Here is a 17,920-nt window from a genome sequence, read left to right on the forward strand (position 1 = left end):
ACCGACGGTCGGATGATGGGAGTAGTAGTCTTCCCCAACCGACCCGGGTACCACTCTATGCCCGTTTTTTGCAGCGTATTTGACCCACTGACTCGCTGAATACGCAGCAAACAACCGCAGCAAATCAGCAGATATATTTATACCTGCGGATTTGCTGCAGTTTAATTAAAGTCAATGGTCCGGAAACGCTACACAGAAAGGACATGCTGCGTATTTAAACGCAATGACAATCTGGAGTGGACATCATCTACATCATGTGCACAGCATTAGCTGGCAGATGAATTACATAGCGTTTTTGATGCATTTCCGAACGGAAAAAACGCTACGTGTGCACTTAACCTAAACCATAGACTAGTCTCTATAGAAAACTAGCAATGATTTGTAAATGCACACTGAGGTCTTCTGTATTTGCCACAAGGAAGATCTGTAGAAACAAACAGTGCAAATTGTGTATGTTAATGCAACTTTATTTAAAAGTGAATCTTCTTCTACCAGCATCAGGAGTCTGTTTAACAATCATTCAGGCAGTGTTAGATTAAGAAAAGATTAAAAATACAAACATAAATCAATACGAAAAATACAGTGCACAGGTTGATAGCGGCGGCTGCTAGAGCAGCGCCCCCAGACACGGCAGCGCCCCCAGACACCGCACATCATTCACATTTAATAATACTGCATTATATTCACACCACATGCAATTGTAGAAACTATAGGACAGGTGACACACAAAAGGACAGACATTACATCTAGTGTTGCTAATTCTGAAAAAATCTTTGTAAAAATGTGCAATTGAAGCATAGGATTAAAATTGTAAGAAAATAAGTACAGATCACACAATTATTTTGCATACTGATGTGAATTCACAGTAGAATTAGAAACATTATTGTTTGGGGCGTTACAATCTTATATTTGCATAAAACAGATTTCAAAACATTAAACAATTTAACATTAATCTTAGAAAAAAAAAGGGAACTCCATTAATATTGACTATGTAGTTCACATAAATCTTTATGAAATATCTTCATTACCATTATTTGCTTTTACTTTTGTTCCGGTAACTTGTACTCTGTCTTGAAAAAAGTCGAGCCGCCTATATACAGCTTTTGACAGATATTATTATAAACTTAGATGCACATACTCGATTTTCTCAAGTGAGCCAAGTAAAGTAGAGTTGTGTTCATACAGTGCAGTGTTACTTTGTATGGGTGTTAAAACAGTTCAAGTCTGCAATGCTTCTTTATATGTCACTTTAGAATCCACTCCTGTTTTTTTTTTTTTTTTGCTAAAGAAGCTGCTTGCATCTACTGTACCAAAGACGCAATGAATTTATATAACATCAACATGCAGGGCTTCAAAGGAGTGTTAAAGGGGTGCTCTAAATTGTCTCTTGAGCAACTCCTAGCTCTGCAGTCTCCTTGCTTCCTGGTTGCTTGCAGGGCGGACACTCTTCCTTTAGGGACAGTTCTGGTGAAAGCTCCATTCTGCTACTACACATTAATATCTGTCATTGCTTGATCTGAGTCTATCACTATATTTATGTAAAGATACAACAAGGAGTTTAAACCAGAACATGGCTCAAGAAAGCGAGAGCTGTTATTAAAAGAACTGCTCTGAAAAGTAACTATGCTAGGGTCTGGGTGACTGTTATTCTACAAGACTGATAAAGAGCCCTGTCAGGAGCTATTATTAAAAGAACTGCTCTGAAAAGTGCCAATGCTAGGGTCTGGGATATTCTACAAGTCTGATAAAGAGCCCTGTCAGGAGCTGTTATTAAAAGAACTGCTCTAAAAAGTAACTATGCTAGGGTCTGGGTGACTGTTATTCTACAAGACTGATAATGCTACTGTCAGGAGCCCAGCAGAAGGGTGAGGAAGGTGATTATCTAGCTGCTGCATAGAAATCAATGGGCTGGAGAGAACTGACTGGGAGGTTAAGAGTTAATGTCTCTCCTACAATTATCTACCTCTCCTTGGTGGCCAAGCACCTTGGAAACCAGGAGTACCCTATGTAAGATAAAAGCTCTCATTGCAAGAAAATGTCAGCTGATAGAAAAAGCAAGTCAATTGCAAACTTGCTTATTTTCATGCTAATTAAATAAATTTAATAACATGAGAATACCCCTATAAGGCTAATTCACGGGACTGTAAAATGGCCATGTTTTCTTCTCTGAAATGGGCTGCAAGTCGAGGCCCAACCACAAGTTTTTTGACCTTAACTAAGAGCCTCAAATATCTATAAAGCTGTTATGATCAAGAGACCCTTAGTTGGGCCTGGGCTTGAAGCAATAATAGGACAAGAGAATATGTGCACTATATTGTGTAAATTAGCCCTTACGTTGTATCTAAGGTCAATTAGACCAATAACCTATTTGGAAAAGTACAATCCTGAACATTCACCGTGCAAAACCAAGCCAGGGACAACCAAAATAAGATCTGTCAACAGCCGTTCCTCTTCTTGCTGGCTGTGTGGCAACAGGGGATTTATTTCGGACGCACATGGAGTAGGCTCATTTTCAACACCTACATGTGGTTTTTTTAAGACTATATCACTTTGATTAAAGCAAATCACAAAAATGATACATCAGCAAACAGGTAACAGAACGAAGCAGAAAAAACATGACCAAAAAATAAAACTAGTAAAAAAGGTAATGAAGGTATATTTCACAGATGAAGTGAACAGACGTACTGACAGGTCAGTGGGTGACATCAGATGAGGATCATGAGTAAAAGGGGCACAGCTCCTTGTAAAGTGCCCCCAACTCATAACCATAGCTGCAAAGGATTTTTTGGCCACAGCCTCAAACGGTGACATTTGACATAAGTTACTCAACGTGAAATGTGGCTGAGTCTGACATTGCAGAAAGATAGAACTTCCATTAAGATGGAAAGTAAACTAATGTTAAAGGAGTATTCCCATCTCCAAGATCCTATCCCAATATGTAGTAGGTATAATAATAGCAAATACCGCCAATTAGATATGTAGTATAGTTCTTCTGATTAGCTATGTCGCTTACCCCATGTGCAAAGCATTGCAGTAGCTTAGGTATCCATGGTTACAACTACTAACAACTAACTGTCACTATATCAGTGGATATCTAAGCTACTGCAATGCCCTGCACATGGGGTAAGCAACATAGCGAATCAGAAGAACTATACTACATTTCTAATTGAAGTTATTTGCAAATATTATTATTATTACACCTCCTACATATTGAGATAGCATACCCCTTTAGGTCAATAGGACTGTTAGAGCCGCAGTCTGCTACAACATGACTTTATCAAGGCATTTTTAGGTAGCTATACATTTTAAGGTTGTAGGTAATTTAGGAAATAAAAGTATAGGAAATCAGAAAATGGAGTTGGGAAAGTAGTGCAGTAAAAAAAATGGTAAAAGTAGTAGTGACGCAACTAAATCCAACACAGTATTCGGTACGGCAGTGCAAAACAGAAATTTTGTATTAATCCTTCAATATGTAGTCGCCTGGACTGTGAAGATTTGTGTATGTGCCCTGTATACATAAGATTATTACACACAGATGACATTGTAAAAGTGCTACCAAATTTGAAGCAGAGGCACCGGGGAGAAGGAGTCCGAACCAACAATGTGGCCTGCTCTTCCTTTCTGAGCTGCTCCCTTACAACCGTCCCCTGTTTCACTTGCACATTTATGACTCTTCTACACTCGCTTTATGTTAGTACTGACATCGCCTCGGCATTTCTTAGAAGATTTTATGCATCAAGGTCAAACCACAGTGTCGGTGGCTGTTACATTAAACAATTAAGAACCAGTCTGTTAAGGCATTAGATTGTTGAGACACAAGAACATACAGGAAAACCTTCATTTCTTTCATTAACAGAAAGGCCTGCGCAACTTCTCGACATCACAGGCACTTCTGATAGGAATTGTAAAAGCTGTGACCAAGCATTAAGGCTGCGAGGAGTGGTGCGGTGTCGCTTCAAGAAAGTTTTCACAGAAAGTTTGTTTTCAGCTGGATGCTTGGGGACCCTTGTCCCCCTCCCCTGGCAGTACGAGGTTTGGGTTTGAGGCTTTCCTGATTGCCCCGAAGAGCGGCTTCTAGGCGAGAACGTAGTGCTGTGGAAGAACTCATTAGATGACGAAACTGATCCGGGTGGCTGGCCCCGAACTGCGTGAGGCTTTGCAGGCCAAAGTCATGAAGAGCTCTGGAGCACTGAGAGGCAGAACCCAGAGTATTTTCATCCAAAAGAAAAGAGATGAGTAGCTGCAATAGCATAGAGACAACGGGAGGTCCTGCGGGAACAAAAGGACAACGCGATTTTCCCAAACTTTCAACTTGCAAATATAAAAAAATATAACTTGATAAAGTTTGAAAATAATAAATATAAAGGGCTCCAGATGCTGACTAAATGGGCCACCGATGCAGCAAGAAGTAACCTCGGGAGCCAAAATCATGCAAATTACTCTGTAATAAGCTATGGAGGTGTATTTCAGTCCTTTCAAATCATATCAATATTTTATTAACCAGTTCAGGATCGGGAACATTTTTTCCCCCATTCCTGACCAGGCACATTTGAAGGTTTTATTATACATGTACTTTAAGCAGCTGAAAAAAAATAAGTTCTCGCTCCTTATTTTTTCCTTTTTGCAACAACAAAAGTACTTTTAAAAAAACATTTTCAATTGCATTGTCCTTTCCGTAACAATTATTTTTATATATTAGACCTATTTTTTTTTTTTTTTTTTATGAGGAATGATGTAGAAACTTCTTTACTGTTATGTTTATTTTTGTTTAATTCTTATTTGTTATTTGATTTATTTCACACATTGTGCCCCAATAAGATTTTGGGGGAGAATTTAACATATTAATATATTCTTTTCATTGAGGATTGCCCCAATTACAGGGAAATTTCAGCCTCCTGCCTGCATAGCAGAGCTGGCTGCAGTTCCTTGGACCCAGCAGCTCCTGTTCCCTTCCTACTCCCACTGATCACTGGGTCCGGAGGAGGAAGCACTGTCAGTGTTTCCTAACCTGTATACACAAGTGAGATCTGGTTCAGCACTGCGTATGCAGCCAGTGAGAAGGTATACATAATAATAGATCATCTTTACCTGCTCTGTGAGGAGTCCGGCTGTGTCTGACAGCCAGCTCCCTGTCTCCACAGTTGCATGATCTCCAAGAAGCTTTCACTGCATTAACATTTTAGACCAACCGGATGTATATAATCTAAGGGTGGTCCAAAAGTATTAAAAGGAGTTCTCTACTTTTGAGAGCATTTTTTTAATTAAATGCATGTATTTTGGTCTAAAAAACATTTCGCAATAGGGTTTCATTACAAAACTTTTGCAATTGGGTTTTTATTAAAAAATGTATTTGATCAGCTAAAGGCAAATGTTATTCCTGGATTTTGTCACCATTGTATATGGGGGAGGGAATAAGTTTGCAGGATCCATTAGGAAACCTACAGAAGATATATATTATAAAAATATATATAATAATAATATTATATATATATATATATATATATATATATATATATATATATATATATATATATAAATAAAAAACTATAAATAAATAGCATACATATGGTAAATAATAAAAAAAAGTAAAAAATATACAGTACAGACCAAAAGTTTGGACACACCTTCTCATTTAAAGATTTTTCTGTATTTTCCTGACTATGAAAACTGTACATTCACACTGAAGGCATCAAAACTATGAATTAACACATGTGGAATTATATACTTAACAAAAAAGTTTGAAACAACTGAAAATATGTCTTATATTCTAGGTTCTTCAAAGTAGCCACCTTTTGCTTTGATGACTGCTTTGCACACTCTTGGCATTCTCTTGATGAACTTCAAGAGGTAGTCACCGGAAATGGTTTTCACTTCACAGGTGTGCCCTGTCAGGTTTAATAAGTGGGATTTCTTGCCTTATAAATGGGGTTGGGACCATCAGTTGTGTTGTGCAGAAGTCTGGTGGATACACAGCTGATAGTCCTACTGAATAGACTGTTAGAATTTGTATTATGGAAAGAAAAAAGCAGCTAAGTAAAGAAAAACGAGTGGCCATCATTACTTGAAGAAATGAAGGTCAGTCAGTCCAAAAAATTGGGCAAACTTTAAAAGTGTCCCCAAGTGCAGTTGCAAAAACCATCAAGCGCTACAAAGAAACTGGCTCACATGAAGACCGCCCCAGGAAAGGAAGACCAAGAGTCTCCTCTGCTTCTGAGGATAAGTTTATCCGAGTCACCAGCCTCAGAAATCGCAGGTTAACAGCAGCTCAGATTAGAGACCAGGTCAATGCCACACAGATTTCTAGCAGCAGACACATCTCTTCAACAACTGTTAAGAGGAGACTTTGTGCAGCAGGCCTTCATGGTAAAATAGCTGCTAGAAAACCACTGCTAAGGACAAGCAACAAGCAGAAGAGACTTGTTTGGGCTAAAGAACACAAGGAGTTGACATTAGACCAGTGGAAATCTGTGCTTTGGTCTGATGAGTCCAAATTTGAGATCTTTGGTTCCAACCACCGTGTCTTTGTGTGACGCAGAAAAGGTGAACGGATGGACTCTACTTGCCCGGTTCCCACCGTGAAGCATGGAGGAGGAGGTGTGATGTTGTGGGGGTGCTTTGCTGGTGACACTGTTGGGGATTTATTCAAAATTGAAGGCATACTGAACCAGCATGGCTACCACAGCATCTTGCAGCGGCATGCTATTCCATCCGGTTTGCGTTTAGTTGGACCATCATTTATTTTTCAACAGGACAATGACCCCAAACACATCTCCAGACTGTGTAAGGGCTATTTGACCAAGAAGGTGAGTGATGGGGTGCTACGCCAGATGACCTGGCCTCCACAGTCACCAGACCTGAACCCAATCGAGATGGTTTGGGGTGAGCTGGACCGCAGAGTGAAGGCAAAAGGGCCAACAAGTGCTAAGCGTCTCTGGGAACTCCTTCAAGATTGTTGGAAGACCATTTCCGGTGACTACCTCTTGAAGCTCATCAAGAGAATGCCAAGAGTGTGCAAAGCAGTCATCAAAGCAAAAGAGTAGTTACTTACCGGTAACGAAATTTCTCGGAACCCATGACGGCACCACGGAGAGAGGGGATCCGCCCTTCAAGGACAGGAAACCTACAGATAAAAAGGGCGGCACCTCTCTCCCGCATCAGTTGGTTTACAGAGCACCAAGAGGACCGCCAGGTTAGTAACACCAAATATGGCATTTTTATTATATATACTATATATGTATATATATATATATTTTTTTTTTTTCAGACACACCCTGTGACTAAACAACAGGTAGTAACGATTGTGCACACCCATGTGTAAGAAAAAAGGGGAGGGAATGTACGGGTGCCGTCATGGGTTCCGAGAAATTTCGTTACCGGTAAGTAACTACTCTTTCTCTTTCCCCATGACGGCACCACGGAGAGATTGCAGAGCAGTGAAGATTAGGGAGGGACCACCGCTTCCAGAACCCTTCTGCCAAAGGTAAGATCTGAAGATGATGTTAGATCCAGCCGGTAGTGTTTAACCCCTTACTTACCGGGGACGTATTAGTACGCATATCTGCGTACCGCCGGTTCAGTGAGGGCTCCGGCGCTGAGCCCTCACTGAACCGAGCACATGTCAGCTGATTCTTACAGCTGACATGTGCCCGCAACAGCCGCGGGTGGAATCGCGATCCACCCGCGGCTGTTAACCAGTTAAATGCTGCTGTCAATCTCCGACAGCAGCATTTAACACGCGCTTCCGGGTAGCGCGTCATAAGCCCCGCCCACCGGCGACCCCGTCACGTGATCGCGGGTCGCCGATGGGCGTGCATGACAACCCAGGGTCTGCAGCAGACGCCTGTGGTTGTCATGATCTTGTCGCTATGAGCGCCACCTAGTGGTCGGCGCTCATAGCACAGGACCATTTCTGCTGCATGCAGGGGACCTGCTCGTCCCCTGTATGTAGCAGAGGCGATCGGATAGTTGCTGCTTCTAGTCTCCTATGGAGACTATAGAAGCATGCAAAAAGTAAAAAAAAAAAGTTTTTAAAAATATAAAAAAAAATAAAAAAATATAAAAGTTTAAATCACCCCCCTTTCGCCCCATTCAAAATAAAATATATAAAAAAAAAACCCACATACACATATTTGGTATCGCCGCGTTCAGAATCGCCCGATCTATCAATATAAAAAAAGAATTATTCCGATCGGTAAACGGCGTAGCGAGAAAAAAATTCTAAACGCCAGAATTACGTTTTTTGGTCGCCGCAAAATTGCAATAAAATGCAATAACGGGCGATCAAAACATCGGATCTACCCCAAATGTTATCAATAAAAACGTCAGCCTGGCACGCAAAAAATAAGCCATCAACCAGCCCCAGATCACGAAAAATGGAGACGCTACGGGTCTTAGAAAATGGCGCTATTTTTTTATTTTTTTTTTTACCAAATTTTGGAATTTTTTTTCACCACTTAAATATAAAAGAACCTATACATGTTTGGTGTCTATGAACTTGTAATGACCTGTAGAATAAGAAGGGCAGGTCAGTTTTAGCATTCAGTGAACATGGTAAAAAAAATAAATAAAAAACAACTGTGGTATTGCACTTTTTTTGCAATTTTACCGCACTTGGAATTTTTTTCCCGTTTTCCCGTACAGGATATGATAAAACTAGTAATGGCGTTGAAAAGTACAACTCGTCCCGCAAAAAATAAGCCCTCACATGGCCATATTGACCAAAAAATAAAAACGCTATGGCTCTGGGAACAAGGGGAGCAAAAACGAAAATGCAAAAACGAAAAATGCTCCGGGGCTTAAGGGGTTAAAGAACGTGGAGGGAGAAGACCAGGTCGCCGCTCTACATATCTGTTCGATTGAAGCTCCGGCCTTCTCCGCCCAGGAGGCTGCCACTGCCCTTGTCGAGTTTCCCCGCTTGAGGAATAAGCCAGGGAAATGGCTTCCCTTATCCACCTTGCCAGGGTTCCTTTGGAAGCTTTCTGTCCCTTCCGAGATCCCTGGAAGCACACAAAAAGAGCCCTGTCCTTCCTACACTCCCGTGTGGCCTCTAAATATTGCATAATGCACCTCCTGACGTCCAAGGTGTGAAGGGCCTCTTCCCCCTTGTTTTTTGGGGCTGCGCAGAAGGAAGGGAGGGTAACCTCCTGTGACCTGTGAAAAAGGGATCCCACCTTCGGAAGGTACGCAGGGTCGGTCCTAAGTGTCACTCTGTCGTCTAGTATTTCGTCTATAGGGAAACAGTTACGACCACCGTCCTCTGAAGATGAGGAAGCAGATGATGAACAGGATGATTCAGACCCCGCAACTTCCTCATCTGAATTACTAGACTGACTCCGGGGAAAGGTGCCTAGTTTTTTTATGCTTCTTCCCCCCCTTTTGGAGGGATTTGAAGGTATCTTCGACTTGTGATTTTATCAGGGATCTGAGCTCGGTAGCAAACTTAGGGGTCTCCTCACAGATGGTTTGCTCGATGCATGAGCTACATAGTCTCTTTTGCCATGTGGTGGGTAGATCTGCTGCGCAAAGTGCGCAGGCCCTGTTTTTAAACTTCCCCGTGCTCTTCTTTCCCTAAGAAGAAAAGAGAGGGGGGAGGGTCCAAATTACAAGTGAACTTTCACGAAGATCACTTACCGCCTATACGAAAGAGAGAGAGGGAATACCGCATTCGAAGAGAAACCTGCTCTGGTAGCTGGGTCTTTCGCCGAGGCTGATGCCGTGCCGGAATCTTTGCCACGCTGAGAAGACCTGCCGGACCGACCGCTTCCTCCGTCACCTTGATTAGGTTGACGCGGAGGGCCTTTGGAGGGTCCTTTCGTGCGTTTCCTCTGAGGCGATGGTGATGGTGAGTGGGGGCGCAGGGACTGCACCTCCTGGGGCTCCTGGTCACTCATACTGCTGATTTTCACGTATGCCAGGAAGCATTTTCCCTTTGCTTCCCTGGCAATTTAAGCTATGCAGGTGACTGCCCCCTCCCCCTCCAACCCCGCTGTGGGGAGCGCCCCCCTCTGGCCAGGACACCGCTGTGTCCTCCATGTTAGGCCTTTCCCGCGCGCGCGTTTGAATTCGCCGCTCCTGCGGCCGCGTCACTTCCGGGCGCCTCCCGCGTCACTTCCGGCGCGCGCGCGCGAGGGGGAGCGTCGGTGAGCGCGCGCACCCGCCCAAACGCCGAATCGCTATCCGGCAAGCATGCGGGGCGTGCGCTGCACAAGGCCCAGACCCTGACCCAGGGCTCAGGCCAACCCGAGCCCTGAGCCTTCTATACTTACCGCCTGGGCCCGACGCCACAGGAGACCGCGGCTTGCTTCGCGTCTCCCTGCCACCCTAGAGGCCCGCTGACCCCAGCTGTGGCGCTTCAGGACACCGCACCAGCAGAGGCAGGGAACCCCCGCTGCCTGAGCCGGACTGGTCGGGCCTGGTAAGTAAAATCTTCTTTCTTCAGGATTTCATCCGTAGGTCCCTGTCAAGGACAGGAAACCAACTGATGCGGGAGAGAGGTGCCGCCCTTTTTATCTGTAGGTTTCCTGTCCTTGAAGGACCTCTCTCCGTGGTGCCGTCATGGGGAAAGAGAAAGGTGGCTACTTTGAAGAACCTAGAATATAAGACATATTTTCGGTTGTTTCGCACTTTTCTGTTAAGTATATAATTCCACATGTGTTAATTCATAGTTTTGATGCCTTCAGTGTGAATGTACAATTTTCATAGTCATGAAAATACAGAAAAATCTTTAAATGAGAAGGTGTGTCCAAACTTTTGGTCTGTACTGTATATAATAAAAAAATCTCTAAAATCTCTTTAGAACACAAATGTGAGGCTTACGATTCTGTTCCTCGCTGGCAGTGATGAGAGCCTGAAGAAGCCGCACACCTTCCTGCAGGACTAATAGCTCCGCCTGGCTTTGGGGTTTTCTGCTATCGGCATGACTTAGGTGACGAACGACACGAGGTGCCAAGTCACGAATGTACGGGGCAACAACATCATGAGCAGGATGTTGGAAAATGGACAAGATCAGCCGGTAGCATTTTAACTGCTCCTAAAATTGAAAAAAAAAAGAAGAATAAAAATATGGCACTATTAAAATAAGTAATTTTTTTGTAGGACTTTTTTTTTTTTTTTTTTTTTTTTTTTAAATTGGACTAAGATTGTTTGTTTTTTTCAATGTTAGTGTTGACCATTCCTCCCCATCTCGGTTCTCTAGGAAGGTCCCACCTCCCCCCGACAAAGCTCACATTGGGGTCCTTGCTGTCCATGCTGTAATGGAATCTCTGCAGACAGCCATTCTGCAGTCCTGGTTCACACATGACCTCTGGATTAGCAGACAGGAGGAATATTGTTATGGCCGTCAGCAAGGCAATCCTGTCCTTCTCTCCATCTAGAGTAAGCGACAATCAAATGGAATTACAGGAAGGGTCTTTACTATGAGGATTTGGTTTGTCCCCATCAAAAAAAGCATACCTGAGTCCCAGGACTGAAGCATGGAGGACGCAGAACTGTGTAAAAGACTGGTCCACGAGGCTCTGCTCTTCTCTACACGAGACATTGGGGATGACACAATCGCTTTTAGGGCTTGCAAAGCAGAGGTTAAAGCCAGGGATAGTCGTCCATCAGGTTTCTTTTCAGCTGTGTGCTGCAAAACACCCACCACGAGGTATAGCAGAGTGGGGAGGACTGACACACTGCCTGGAGAAGGAAAGGTAAGAATACACAACTATTACATCTCATCGTAGCTATCTCTCTAGACCCCACATGCAAATATGGCCCTCGGGCCAAATCTGGTCCTCAGGGTACATTTGGCCCCGCGACGCTAGACGGGACCATTATACTGTATGGAGGACTATGTGGGGCCCATTATACTGTATGGAGCACTATGTGGGGCCATTATACTGTATGGAGCACTATGTGGGGCCCATTATTCTGTACGGAGGACTATGTGGGGCCCATTACTCTGTATGGAGCACTATGTAAGTAGACAACTATCCCACTAGGGATTAAATACTGTGGCATTTTTCTCCATTGTTATTTCTACTCCTTATGACTGCTTAATCTTAATATATTTATATGTGCAGCCCTACTTTTTATGCCGGGTTGTTCCTTGTTGTATGTCCTATGTCTTTAAGTGTTTAATAAAATATTTGTCTACAAATTATTGCCAAAAAAACTCCTGTGTTTCGTGGTAGCATGCATGTATGGAGGACTATGTGGGGCTATTATACTGTATGGAGGACTATGTGGGGCCATTATACTGTATGGAGGACTATGTGGGGCCATTATACTGTATGGAGGACTATGTGGGGCCCATTATACTGTATGGAGGACTGGAGGACTATGTGGGGCACATTATCCTGTATGGAGCACTATGTGGGGCCCATTATACTGTATGTTTGAGTTTGTTTCCCTATTAAAGGTTCATCATTATATTTAATAAGGAAAAACGTCCTCAATTGTAGACATTTTTTAATAAATATCAAGGTTGGCCCCCGACTTTGTCCAAACATTTCATTTTGGCCCTCTGTGTATTTGAGTTTAACATTCCTGCTCTAGACTTTAAAGGGGTTATCGCCCTTCACGAAACCTTTATTCCTTTGTGCAGCTTGGTATAAAAAAATCAAAAAGGTTGCAGGTCCACCAGATATTCTCCACCTCTGCTCCTGTCTGGCGCTGACATCCCATCGACAGCCAATCAGTGAGTGGGGCGTTCGGTCTATACTGCCAGAGCCGCTGAGCTAACTGACTGGCTGCTGCACGGTCGAGGTGACGTCAGCACTGCAGTCAATGCCAGACACCATGTGCAGCAGTGACTTGCCAGTGGACCGAAAAAAGGAGAGTATAGCAAAGTTTAGTTTTGTTTTTTTTTTAGATCAAACTAAGCCGGGAAACAAAGATTTATTCAAAGGGTCAACCCCTTTACGGATTTGCAGCAGAGCCTGAACATAGTCTTACAGGTAGCATAGTCAAGACAAGGTTCACTTATAGCAAAAAATCTGCAAGTAAATCATATCCCCTGCAGATTTGCTTCAGCTTCTCTAAAGGCTGCAGAATATTTGCAGCGATCGGCAGCCTAAGGGCATCATGAATGTTAGTTACTACACCTCTGTAACATGCTCCAGGGGTAAATACCATAATTATGTGCTTCCCCTGGGGCGGATCGCTTAGATGGGCATCCAAGATCAGCAATTGTTTTCACTCACCTTCTGGAGAACAGAGGGACGGCAGCTCAGCGAGAATAGTCAGAGAGGCAGAAATCAGCAAACTAGACTCATGAGACAGAGGCTGGATTGTGGCATGTCTCCCAGCAATGCTCCCCGAAAGGCGAGGACTGAGCTGGGGTAACTGTCTGATGAGGATACAAAGGCACAACTCCAGTGCAGCAAGTACCAGGGAGCGGCCGGTCACTAAGCCTCCGGTATCGTGCCCTTCGCCAAACTCTGGTAAGGTTTCCTTCTCCTCTGCACCATCGTCAACTAAAGAAAAATGCAAGAAATAGCACATCAAGTGTAAAAAAGGACAACGGTGGCAGAACGCTGATCATTTTTATGCTTTGCTTCAGCCGCATGCTCCAAACTGATACCTTAGTACTGTTCTACCCGCACTCCATTCCATTTAAGCAGTAAATAAGACACATAGTATAGGATTGTCAATTATAATTGGAGAGAAGCAGGTTTTTTTTTCTAGACAATTTGAGTTAATAATCAAGATTTTTTTTTTATACCTACATCAGTTTCATTATTGTGTAGGAAATGACCCTTTAACATTGCACATTAATTTTAAAAACGTGCCCTATTGCACTGCTGTCCTGACCCCGACCTTTAAATGATTGCTCTAACGCTCTATCTTCAGAAGCACACCGCTCCCGAGACCCGGCCTCCTGCTTTGCCATGGCGGGTGCGCTCCCTATGATTGACAGCTCAGACCAGTGGAATGGTCGCACCGCTGGTCCGAACTGTGCTCTCTCGCAGGCTGCGTGCATAGGCCTCTGCAGCAAGGGAGACTGAATCTGTTCAGATCCAGCGATCCAGCCACCTTCACAGCCACGCATGCTCCTTCCCTAGGTAACTGGCCACTCAGACTGAAAGGTGAAGATGAAAAATTCCTCCGTTCTTGAGCACAGAGAGGACTTTCAATAGAAGGTAATTTGCAAAGTTGCTAGTTTTTTTTGTTGCAATTTTACCCATTTAAGATTTGAGACAACCCCTTTAAACACTTACCTTCTGCGCTCCTCCTCCTCTCTTGTATATGTTCCTGAGCTGCACTCAAGATTTGCTTCCCAACTTCCAAAGCCAGCAATTGTATTTCTGAAGATTCTCGCATTAGTAGTAATCGGTGCAATACGGAAATCAACTCAATAGCAAGTGCCTGGGAAATACAAGTACAGGAGAACCCATGAAAAAAACAAAGCAAACACACAAATGACGCTCCATATTATGTAAAATCTCCATTCAGTTATATCACATAGCTGGGTGGTATAGGTTATTACAGCTGGATCCATGCGCCGGACTCTCCTGATGTGGTGCGGTTGCTTTGGCGGCTGTACCATTCAGTAAGCAGCATTACACCCAGCAGATAGCCGGATTGTGTGTAAGAAGAAAAGTTCTTAGAACTTTGGATGAGGCAGATACCTAACTCCATTAATACAGGCTTATTAACTTCATCAATTTTTTAATACTGTGGTCAAATTTACTTTAAAAAGTGTATAAAACTTTCTTAGTGATCACACAGCGCAACTTATTTTTGCATTAAAATGTTTAGGTTACAAATTACACTTGATATTAGGATGCAGCGCTGACAGAGGCTGCAAGAATGGGAATGCTTCCACTAGACTCATTACAAGCGGCTCGCCCCCACTGCTGCATTACTACATCCTACACTAAAGGTGGGGTCAGCATTTACCTGATCAGCCCCTACATGCGCCCTTGGCCAGACACCTCCAAGTAACGCCTTCATAGCCCGCAGACAAACAGCGATTCTCTCCATAGGGGCGTCCACGGGGAGACAACAGAGAAATTCTACACAAATTCCTGGAGAAAAAAAATTTGAATTTAAATTTTTATTTTTTAAAAAAACAACTCAACGGCGAATAAACATTTGTAATCATCAGGGTGAATAATTTACTCCTTTTTTGTAAGGGTTATTCTAAAAAAAAAACAAAAAAAACCAAGTGTATCCCCTATCCATAGGATCTGGGATAACTTGCTGACTGCTGGGACTCCCAGTGATCGGGACTCCGCAGCCCCATCTTGAATGGGGGGGGGAAGCACATGCTCGACCTCTGCCCCCATTCATTGTGAGTGGGATAGCCATAGAAAGCCGTGCAATGTATTCAGCTATCTCCAGGAGTCCCATTAACAATGAATGAAGTGGAAGCAGAGCATGTCCTCTGTTCTTGGAGGTTTCAGAGCTCCGATATCGAGAATGTCGTAGTCAAATTAGTCGGACCGCCAGCGATTAGCAAGCTAGCTCCTATCTTTCAGATAGAGAATACCTTGTATTTGAGAATAACCCTTAAATTACCAACCACCTAATTTGTCTCTATCTACATTGAAAAACTAAAATCTGTCTATGAATGGTGTATGAAAGTTATTGTATTGTCCAACTGCTGTTGCTTTAGATCAGCGTGGGGAGACAAAGCTGTACTCAGGGCAGTCAGGGTGGCAAAGCCACCATCAAGGACCTGAAAAGGTCGTTGTAATTGGCTTACCATGACTTTTAAAATTACTAGACATATTGAATAATGAAGGCGTTCGTTCATCCCCATGCTCCATAGCATAACCATTTTTCTTTATTGAAAATGCAAGTTAAGGAGTAACCGTCGTTTTCATTTTTATTTCGTGAATCAGTAATGCATATGAAAATAAAAAACTTTGTAATATCTCTTATCACACAAATCGGCTTCTTTCTGAACTGAACATTCATTCTCAATTCATAGGTAAATCTGTATTCAGTGAAGACATTCAGATAGAAGATGACAGTTTGTGCTTATAGGATTCTATGGTGAAAGGAGGGAGGAGCTAGAGGCAGAACCAGACATTCTGCAGCCAGTTCTCCTGAAATGACAGTTACAGTTCTCCATAGAACAGCATGAGCACCAACTGTCGTCTTCTATCTCAGTAATGGGAAAATCTATATTCGCTGAAAAACAGATTGTGCCTATAAATTGAGAATTTTGCAATGAAGTCCAAAAGGAGAAAAAAAGCAGATTTCTCTAATAAGATATTTTACAAAGTTTCTTAATGGCGTGTATTACTGAAATGAGGAAAAAATAAATAAAAATGGTTTGTCTTCAGATCATTATGGATTGAGGGCTGGTCTTAAGATATGTATATTTTTCTATAGGGTCAATATAATATGCAATGATATGAAAAATGCATATCTCCCCCCATTACAAAACTTTTTTTTGCTCATCATCAAATGTCCTCCTGGGAGATGGCAACGCGAATACTTGAGTGTAGGGCAGTTGAGGGACAATTCTCCTATAGGAGGGTTGTTGAGCTACGCATGCCCTTGAACAACGCCCGGCATTATATTACACCATTATACAGCAATGCAAGTCTCTTTCGTCGTATTAGTTTAATCTTAGCTTGTGATCCAAGCTTTCTCCAGTGTGTGGTATTAATACGGTTATAGGGTTTTTTTTTTTTTTGGGGGGGGGATCGTCCGTTTAGATGTATGAACAAAAATGGATCAATTCTAAGGTTTAAAGGGAAACTGCACCTTCATGCAAGTTCTCAGAATGAGCTGTCCTGTGTGACCATGAAGAATAACACTGTATTTGATAATTCTTTGACTTGTATCCAGCATTTTCACCAGTTTGCCCCTCGGCAGGCTCTCTCTCTAATTTGCAATCCACCCTGAGCTTTTTGGAGATAGCTAGCAGCATTGATCTCTCCCATCCACCACACATCACTGAGAAGGATTCCTAATCTTCATTTCTTTTCAGCAAACAGAGATAAGAAGCATGGAGGATATTATACAGCAGAAGTCACCAGTGTAGATGTGAATCCAGCACTGGAGGTCAAAGACTTGTTAGAAAGCTCAGCACAATCTTTCTGCATCTCCCTCTCCTCCTCACTCCATCTCCCCGTCCCCTCACCATAGAGGATAATGGGCTGTGGGACGACACCGTAGTGAGCTGGCAGTCTGTCTTGTCTGAACAAGATGGACTTAAGCTGTCTTTTTTTATTAGAGTAGGTGAGAAGTTAAGGGGGAGAAGAAAAATTAAGCAGATTTTTCTGGTAAGATAGATTACAAAGTTTCTTATATTTGCCTGTACTAATAATTTATGCAAGGTTTCTTGAAAGTTCAGTTCCCATTTTATCATTGGTTAAGTAGGGCTCAAAACTGTCCAAAATGTAAGAAAGTTATTAGTGTGCAGCCATATACTTCTTACAGCTTATTAATATATTAGCCATATACCAAGAATTAAGTGAAATCTCTCCGCGTTTAGATCTTCTGGAGACTTGGCCGGAGTCTTGTTACTGAGCTCCTGTCCCATAGTAGTCGGAGTGACAGGACGGGAAAGTCGACTGCCGGCGTCATCTGGGTCTGTAGGTAGGAAACCAGTGTTGCTCAGCCACAGAGAGGTAGCGTGAAGAATAGTAGCCCAGGAGGTAAAGTAATGTGGCCTGGCTGCATCACTGGTTTCAGAAGTGTAGAATACTCCACCTGAATAACAAAAAGTGATATAAAAAATACAAAAAAAAAAAACGAAGGAAACAGTAAAAGGATGTGAGGAGACGAGTCCATAAATGCTGAATTGTTTAACTCTGGTGGAAAAGACTGTAACCAGAATATAATGGTGTTACTGCTAGAAAATGAACTGTCATGGTAAAGGCAATCAGGACTGAACCCCATTGAAATCCTAAAAGTTGAATTAACCACAATGTCCCAGTCCAACTATTTCAAATCAGAGGAATCCAAGAAGCTGAAA

At 42.7% G+C, this 17,920-nt stretch overlaps 1 protein-coding gene across 2 annotated transcripts in view; it reads right to left on the minus strand.

Annotated features, from left to right (window-relative positions):
- Positions 1-446: 446 nt before the first annotated feature.
- HEATR5A (HEAT repeat containing 5A) overlaps positions 447-17,920 on the minus strand; it is a 68,639-nt gene continuing 51,165 nt past the window's right edge. For both annotated transcript variants that reach the window (XM_073639070.1, XM_073639069.1), the window contains 8 exons: positions 17,407-17,655; positions 14,884-15,011; positions 14,202-14,349; positions 13,185-13,457; positions 11,452-11,676; positions 11,226-11,368; positions 10,816-11,029; positions 447-4,269 (listed from right to left, as the gene is read on the minus strand). In XM_073639070.1, the coding sequence (XP_073495171.1) occupies positions 3,968-4,269; positions 10,816-11,029; positions 11,226-11,368; positions 11,452-11,676; positions 13,185-13,457; positions 14,202-14,349; positions 14,884-15,011; positions 17,407-17,655 (1,682 nt within the window). In that variant the 3' untranslated portion in view covers positions 447-3,967. The remainder of the gene's footprint in view (positions 4,270-10,815; positions 11,030-11,225; positions 11,369-11,451; positions 11,677-13,184; positions 13,458-14,201; positions 14,350-14,883; positions 15,012-17,406; positions 17,656-17,920) is intronic.

The sequence above is a fragment of the Phyllobates terribilis genome, unplaced genomic scaffold, assembly GCF_046119375.1.
Source record: "Phyllobates terribilis strain yellow unplaced genomic scaffold, ASM4611937v1 Scaffold_7__3_contigs__length_470593459, whole genome shotgun sequence".
NCBI lineage: Eukaryota > Metazoa > Chordata > Amphibia > Anura > Dendrobatidae > Phyllobates > Phyllobates terribilis.